This window comes from Eumetopias jubatus, unplaced genomic scaffold, assembly GCF_037043125.1.
Source record: "Eumetopias jubatus isolate StellerSeaLion01/CBP00866 unplaced genomic scaffold, mEumJub1_p1.0 scaffold_8, whole genome shotgun sequence".
NCBI classification, from domain to species: domain Eukaryota; kingdom Metazoa; phylum Chordata; class Mammalia; order Carnivora; family Otariidae; genus Eumetopias; species Eumetopias jubatus.
This window is the reverse complement of record NW_028274814.1, coordinates 13,662,501-13,670,910: the sequence shown is the minus strand read 5'-3', so window position 1 is coordinate 13,670,910 and position 8,410 is coordinate 13,662,501. Positions and strand designations below refer to the sequence as shown.

Genomic DNA, 8,410 nt, shown 5'->3' with positions numbered 1-8,410 from the left:
CAAAATCTGGCAAACGATGCTGACATCCCCAACTGCTTATGCCACAGATCTACTTACTTCTACGTGTGGTGTTGGGGCGGCAGCTGTGGTGCTCCAGGAGAGTTACTTGGCCTCTCTGAATCTTACTATTCGCAAATAATGATGATACCTCCAGGTGATTTCACAGTGTGATGTTAGGAGCAAATGAGTTGATCCATGTGAAAATCCTATTACATCAGCTACTTTAAGTGTAGAGATAGAGGGGGGGCAGAGAGATGCTATGTGACATAAATGCGACATAAAGCCAGACAAACCTGGTGTTGAATCCTCACCCCTTATCTTACCAGCCATTCAACCATGGAATGAAAGCCGAGCCTCGCTTATTCACCGGGTGAAGTAGGGAAGACACCCTCCAGGTTCCAGAAGGATGCGGGTGAATGATACATATGTCTGAAAGTCCTCCAAAATGTGTCTGCCTTTTCTAGCATTCGTGTTACTCCTGCCTACCTTAGGACAGAAGAAATATAAAGGCTTCAAAACAACTCAAGGAACCCAGATCAGTGCAAAGGAGAGTAGGAGGGAAACAAAGAAAACCAGAGAGAAATCCCCAGGGCATCTGAAGAAATAGAATGGTAATTATGGATGAAGTAAGGAGTACCTGAGAGACATGGAGAGGTAGGCAGGGGTAGTTCAAGGAAGGCCTCATAAGCTATATCAAGGAGTTCAGCATCCTCTAGGCTCATCATTTTCAGGATGGAACAAAATGTCAAATGATCCCACCTAGTGGGCCTCCTCAGTGGAAAAACCATCCATAATCAATACAGTGTGACTTCCCATGATCCCATATTTAATTTTGTATACTTTGTCTTATGCCACGAATTGCACTATTCAGTGATTCCTTCCTCAGCATTCAGGAGGTACTGTGGTATCCGCAGTGCAGCCAGGACTCAAGAGTTAGGGAGGCCAGAAAAGTGGTATTTGGTAGATGGGGTGGGCTTCGAACAGGGCCTGGACTGACTCCATTGCACACCAACATAAATAAGCCCTTTATGGGTGGGCAGAAGCAGGGCTGGAACCTGCTGCTCTCAGCAGACAGTGGAACCAGCACTGGGCTGAGGTCACTTGCTGTGTGATCTTGGGGAAGTCACTGAACCTCTCTGGGCCTCAGAAACGTTTCACCATTAACTCTATGATTCTATTTTTCAAGTCCTTTCTTAAGAGTACAGGGATAAAGAATGGGTTCCCGAGGACACTAGGGTGGAGAGAAGAAAGGTTTCACAGAACAGGGGAGGGAGAAGGAGTAGTAAAGAAGGTGAGAACAGATATAGGAGATGACAAACAACCGCCTGACATCACTTCTGTGTGATTAGTGAGGAAAGGGACAATCTGGGTCATGAGGAATCAACATGGACCCGTTTTCAAGTCGGGCGACAGACCAGGGGTCACATCCCGGAGTACCTGCTAGCAAGCACTAGGCGAGGAGTGTAGGATACCGTGGGGGCAGGACAACTGCACCTGTGTTTCTGTGGAGTTGGGCTCCAGCAGGGACGACATATGCCGAGCAAGCGTGGAACATTATGGGAACGTGTGCAGGGCAAGCCGAAGGACGGAGAGTCTGGAGGCCCCACTCTTCATTAGTGGCCTCTGCCTGCCAGGGACCTGGGCTCCAACCCTCCAGTCATTGTTCCCAAAAGCAAGGGCAAGATGCTAGAAAGGTCTGATGGGAAACAAATGAACAAGTGTTCAGGTCCTTGAGACTCCTGGGAGGGAGGGAGCTGAGAGACCCAGGTGGGGGCACCATGGGGCCACTGGGCATGCCTTCAATGCCCAGTGGCCCTTGCCAGAATTTCTCCTGGACTGAGAACCTTGAAGATGGTATGAGGCCCCTGAGCAGTCCTGAGGGAAGTGTGGCAGGAGTCAACCGGGTCCAGGACAGCAGGTGGCACCGAGCGACTTCGGGAAGATTTGAAAAGAATCTCAAGAGCTCACCAGGATTTGGTACAATAAAGGACCAACTGCCCTTGCTGCTGCCTACCTGAGGGGATGGATGTTATATTATAAAACAAGGCAGAGACTCCTTATAAGGTTAGGGGACATCTCTCCTGAGAACAGAGGGTGGAAAGAAAAAGATGCTGGACCTCAGCAAGGGGTGGAGAAGCTTGCAGCTCTGGGATCAGTTCTGTCCCTATCTCCAGAAAGTACCTGGAACCTTTCGATTTTGTCCCTCTCCATGTTCACCCACTGCCCAGGGGGTCAAGGAAGTGAGGAGGGAGGGGCTGGAAGGAGAGTTGGGCCTCCAGCCATTTCCTCAACCAATGGGTTGCTTCCAGAGGCAGGGCGCAGCCATCCACACTGTTGTGACCTCCAGTGACCCAGAGAAAATTTCCTTTATTAGTGGTGAAGCCTTTCTTCTTTTTATTAGAGAAAAGAACAATCATGTCTTACTTACATGCATGCCCACACCAGTACCCCAGTATCAGCGTCTGTAGGCCTAGCCCTTCTTCCCAATAGGACTGGTCTCCAGACGGTGGTTCTCTAAGGGGAAAATGGTGGGGGTGAGGAGAAAGAGAGTGAAGAGGGTTATGTCTGGAACAAGTGAATGCCTTCTCTTTTCCTCCTACCCCGTGCTCATCCATGAAGCCCCAGGAACTGTCCAGAATGTCCATGCTAGCTAGCCCTGCTCAGCCTCATGAGGCAGTAAGGTTTCCAGCACACTCCCCATTAGCTCACCTGGGTGCCCAGAGTAATTTTCTGTACTCTCCCACAAACTCACCGAGCATATGTAAAGTGATTTTCTGTGAAGGCTAACTTACAATCACTTTGGGTAAAAAGATACCCGTATACACACCTACTGACTCCCAAGAACCCCAGCTTCTCCCAACATATCCATGACACAGATACTTTCTCAAGAGCCACCTAGATCTATCAGAGACAGCCTTTGTAGGCTGGAATCCAATCTTTCCTTCACTGAACCGTTAGCAATATTTTGCATAAGGCTTTGAAGTCTGATCATTTCTTAGCCTTCCAAAGTCCTTAGATTGATCCAAGAGCATGTTCCCACTTAATTTCAGTCTAACCAAGGGAGGGACAGGGATGAGGGCCTTTTAAATGTAAAAAGCATTGGGTGTGCACTACCAGCTGGCTAGATCTGTGGTCTTGACCCCCCACTGCCCAACAGCTTCCTTCTCTTTGAGGTGAGAAAGATAAATCTAGATGCCAGAAATTGCAGCCCAGGCTCTGACACAGGGTATCTGTCCGCATGTTGATCAGCTTAAGGATAACCACCTCACCAGGAAGGGCATCAGCAGACACATGAAAGAACTGGCTGTAAAACAGTAAGTCTTTGGGTGAAAATTGGGGTTTTTTTACAGTTCAAGGTAGGGTTTTCTCTGGTCTTCTAATCTTATGTAATTTTTGCCCCTAACTTTTTGGGTCTTAGAATTGAAATACGTCCAGTGTAATGTCTAAAGCCAAGAAGCCTGTCGAAATTGCTGTTCTTAAAAGGCATGGCCTTGGATTTTGACAGAAGTCTGAAAAACCCCTAGACGCCTCTGGTGAGACAAGTGTCTGAAAAAGGAAGCGGCTGACCCACGAAGCCCTTGGCTCTCAGTTCTCTATTCAGAGAACATGTGCCACTTTACTCTCACTTTACTCTCCCAGGGTGGAAGTTGGAGCTTGGCTTTTTACAAGAATTGCCCCAACCTTGAAAGTGTTTGTTTGTTACTCTTAAAATGAAGAATTCGTGTTGCGTCGCAGGCTGTGATAAAGCGTGTCATGGGCAAAGCACATACGTTTTGCTTTCGGTGTTTTTTGTTTTTGTTTTTAAGGCCAAGAAAGAAAAAAATCACTCAGGGCCAATCCAGTGGCCAGCAGAAAGGTGAGGGACTCGGGCTTTGAAAGGGTTCACACCCCGCCCTTTAACTTCCATGCCCTCCCTCCGGACTGCTCCAGAGCAGACGATTCATTTGACTTCTTTTGTATCAGGTTTTATTGCTCCAAAGCCCTAGGGTCTCTATTTGCTCTCAGATGAAACGTGCCCCACTGAGCCGCTCTCCGAGGCAGCCCCTCCGTGTCCCCCTTTCTCTCTCCGGGCGGGGTAAAGGAGGGGAGGCGAGGCGGGCCGCAGAGTCGCGCCCCGAGACTCCGCGCAGGGTCTGGAACGGTTGGGATGCACCGCGCCGCCTCCTAACCCCACCGGCACACACCGTGCCAACTTTACAGGAGTCCTAGAAAAGTCCGGTGAGGAGAGAAGACCCGGAGGAACTCGGGCGGGAGGCCGGCGCGCGCCCGGGACTGGCGGTGGCGAAGGCACCCACCCGACTGCCCAGGCTGCAGGCGGTGCCTGCGCCCACCCCCGAAGAGGAGCGGGCTCCCTTCGCAATCCTCTCCTCAGCTGCGCCGCCCACGCGCACCCACCGGATCGTTTGTGGCGGCGCGAAGACGCCCCGCGCTGCGCCCCAGCCCCCGGGCGGAAGGGCCGGGCTTTGCGCAGCGCGCCGAGCCCGCGGGGGAGGGGGGGGCGGTAGGGAGGGCGGACGCCGCGGGCCGCAGGTGCCCCCGGAGCCCCGCGCCCCGCAGGTACTCGTCAGAAGGGCGGGCGGGGAGGGCCACGTCTGGCCCCAGGCCGCGCGGGCCCCGCCTCCTCCTCGCCCCAGGAGCTCCCCCTGGGAGGAAGGCCGCCCCGGCCCCCGCGCCGCCGACGGGGCCTCCCTGCCCCCTCCCCGCCGGCACCCCGTACTCGGTGATTGGCTGGCGCCGCGGGTCCCTGGCACGCGCCTGTGGATGTAGTTATAAGAATCCTCGCGTGCCGGCCCTCAGTTTCAGCAAGTCGGCCACAGCCCTCCCCGGCGCAGCGCGGGCGCCGGCCAGAGCCCAGCGGCCGCGGACACTCCAGGGAGGCCGGGGGCGGGAAGCGGGCGGGCCATCCTCCCTGCCTCTCGCTCACCACCACCCTCCCCCCCCCGGGAGGGAGGGGGCCGCCGTGCGAGCAAGCAGCGCACCGTTAAACTTCCAGAGAACCCCTCAGCCCCTCAGCCGTTCAGGCCCGCGGCGGCACGGAGCATGGACGCGGTGCTGCTAGAGCACTTCCCCGGGGGCCTGGACGCCTTCCCGTCTCCTTACTTTGACGAGGAGGACTTCTTCACCGACCAGTCCTCTCGGGACCCTCTGGAGGACGGCGATGAGCTGCTGGCGGACGAGCAGGCCGAGGTGGAGTTCCTCAGCCACCAGCTGCACGAGTACTGCTACCGCGACGGGGCGTGCCTGCTGCTGCAGCCCGCGCCTTCGGCCGCCCCGCACGCGCTCGCCCCGCCGCCCTCTGGGGGCCCCCGCGAGCCGGAGGACGGCGGCGGCGGCGGCGGCTACTGCTGCGAGGCAGGGGCGCCCCCCGGCGGCTTCCCCTATTCGCCCGGCTCGCCGCCCTCGTGCCTGGCCTACCCGTGCGCGGGGGCGACCGCACTGTCCCCCGGAGCCCGGCTGCGCGGCCTGAGCGGGGCGGCGGCGGCGGCGGCGGCGCGGCGGCGGCGGCGGGTGCGCTCCGAGGCCGAGCTGCAGCAGCTGCGGCAGGCGGCCAACGTGCGCGAGCGGCGGCGCATGCAGTCCATCAACGACGCCTTCGAGGGGCTGCGCTCGCACATCCCCACGCTGCCCTACGAGAAGCGCCTCTCCAAGGTGGACACGCTGCGCCTGGCCATCGGCTACATCAACTTCCTCAGCGAGCTGGTGCAGGCCGACCTGCCGCTGCGCGGCGGCGGCGCGGGCGGCGGCGGGGGCCCGGGGGGCGGCGGGCGCCTGGGCGGGGACAGCCCGGGCAGCCAGGCCCAGAAGGTCATCATCTGCCACCGGGGCACCCGTAAGTGCGTCCGCAGTCCAGCTCAGGGAGACGGGGACGGGCACGGGAAGGTCCCGGAGGGGCTGGGTGAGCGGACCCACAAGCCGACTGACGGACGGACAGGTGGTCCGTGGGCACCGGCGACCTTGAACACGAGTTGGCGTTTCGCAGGTTTTTTCCGCCACTTGACCGCGGCTGGGAGGGCTTGCGTCCGCGACGGACTTGCAGCTCCGGGGATTCCGGGGAGGGGGCGCTGGGGGTCTGGGGGTGGAGGAAGAGGGTTCGTTTTAATGTAACTTAAGACGCCTGTTCTGTCGAGGAGCCCAGGAGGGGAACCTAAAGGACCAGAGGGCACCGCTGGGAATAGAGTTGGACGTTCACGGTCTGTTTTCTCTTCTCACCTCCTCAGGGTCCCCCTCCCCCAGCGACCCGGATTATGGCCTCCCTCCCCTTGCAGGACACTCCCTCTCATGGACTGATGAAAAGCAACTCAAAGAACAAAATATTATCCGAACAGCCAAAGTGTGGACCCCAGAGGACCCCAGAAAACTCAACAGCAAATCTTCCTTCAACAACATAGAAAACGAACCGCCCTTTGAGTTTGTGTCCTGAGAAGTCCCAGACCCTCCTGAGGATCTGATTATGTCTCTGTGCATATTGTACATGTAAATATCTATAATGTAATTTAAGAATCACATTTTTCTAATGGCAATCAACTGTTATTTATCTATTTATTATCCTGTCAAGTTAATGAAATAGACGATCTCTGTTTAAGTATATAATTTATATAATTTATCCTGATTTTCTAAAAATATGCAATAGCCTTTGATTTCCCCCAGCACCTTTGGCAGAACTCTGCGTTGTTGGAAGAACTCTGGCCAGAAAACGTCATGCTAATTTATTGCCAGATATGGTTTATTTCTAAGCGATGTTAATAAATGCTATTTACACCTTTTTCTAAAAGTTTTTTGTTTACTACATGATGGGGGTAGCTGTTTTTTTTTTAAAGAATTAACTGAGTTTGTAAAAGATAACTGAACCAGACGTGCAAAATGTAGTTATCTAGTAAGAAACCACATTTTAGTTCGATTTAGCTGAAAGTGGGTGGGTTAGATGGTTAGGCCCCAAGTCTCTAAGAGGGCCCTGCATCTGCATTCCCTGCCTTAAAGAGTAACTTTGGCCTGTATTTTTATCCTATCCTCCAAACACCCTATGTGGCAAATAGGTCATGGTGTATTTATTATTCCCATTTTTCAGAGGGGAAAGCTAGGGCCTAGAGACGAATATTTGACTTACCCAAGGTCACCCCTACCCCGTCTAAGCATAGTGCTTGAGGTGAGTTGGGAGCAGTGGGAACAGGGGACTAGTTTCCGGGGCTGGCCAAGGGAGGGGGGCCATCGTGCTTCCACGGCCGGGCTGGAGAGAAAGGGCAGCGCTTTAGCTAGCCCTGTGGCCCATCCCTTCTGTAGTTCCAGCATCAGGTATGTGGATCTCAGAGCAGTCGTCTCAAAGGAGATGGGGTCGACGACTGTGCTGAGGCCGGGAGACCCCTCGGATGCCTCCCAACAAAATCCGGGGTCCTTTCGGGAAGGCAAGGAGCCACTTGTGCAACCGAGTTTTTGTTTTTTGTTTTTTTTTGTTTTTTTTTTTTAATTCACTTCGTTTTGTCTCCAACAGAATCTCCTCTTCCTTGGCAAGCAGCCTGGGGAGAAGGCGAGCCTCGCGAGGAGGAAGCAGGGCCGCCCCCTAGCGAAGGGGAGACGCGCGAGGGCGCGGCCCGGGGCGATCACCCGGAAAGCCCTGGAAACCCGGGCTGCGGCGGGTACCCCGCGAGGCTGCCCGGCGCCTCGTGGGCTCCCGTGGCGCCCTCGGCTGTGGGCCGGAGGCCCCGCGCGTGCGTTTGGCGCGCACCTTCTAGCTGAGTCACCGCCCCCGCGCCGCGCCGGTCCGGCCACGGCGAGGGTCGGCTGCGCCGCGCCGCAAGCGGCTTGGTTAGCTAAGGTACGGTCGCGAGTCTCCCCCGGTACCCACGGCCCTGCCGCAGGACAATATGTCGGCAGCATGCTAATTGCTTTAACCTAGTTTCAGACCCACCGAGGGGTTCCTCGCGCGCCGCGGGTGCCATGGACCTCGTCCAAGTGCAATTAAAGCGAGGCCGCGAGCCCGACCCCGAAGCGCGGCCTGGCCAGACACGCGGAGATTCTGGGTCGAGCAGCTCCCAGGAGGCCCTTGGCCATGGACCCTCACCTCTTTCAGCCTTCGCAGCTTCTCCCGGCCCTCCCCCTGAAAGATGGAGATTTCACACTGGAGACAGAATTTGGGAAGGAGAGAAAATAATTCGATTTTGTCCTGTAATAGTGCCCCATTAAACATGAAAGTTGCTTTGGCACAAATGCTTCTATCAGGCATGTAATCTCATTACACTCATTAGAAAGTCAAATGTTAGGCAGACTTCAACTTAATTATAACTTATGTAAGGATTGTACCGAATTCTTCGTCTGTGTAGACCCGCGTTTCAGTTCGGTTGGGTACTGTGGCACTCCGCCGTTAAAACACTACAAGCATTGTGATGTGGCACCTTTTATTTTGCGTGCCACTTTT

The 8,410-nt window shown here is 55.3% G+C and overlaps 1 protein-coding gene across 1 annotated transcript; it reads left to right on the top strand.

Moving 5' to 3' along the window:
- The first annotated feature begins 5,040 nt into the window (after window positions 1–5,040).
- On the top strand, window positions 5,041–6,421 carry PTF1A (pancreas associated transcription factor 1a). The gene is made up of 2 exons (XM_028114090.2): window positions 5,041–5,830; window positions 6,219–6,421. The coding sequence occupies exons 1-2, from the start codon at window positions 5,041–5,043 to the stop codon at window positions 6,419–6,421; spliced, it is 993 nt and encodes a 330-aa protein (XP_027969891.1).
- Window positions 6,422–8,410: the final 1,989 nt, after the last annotated feature.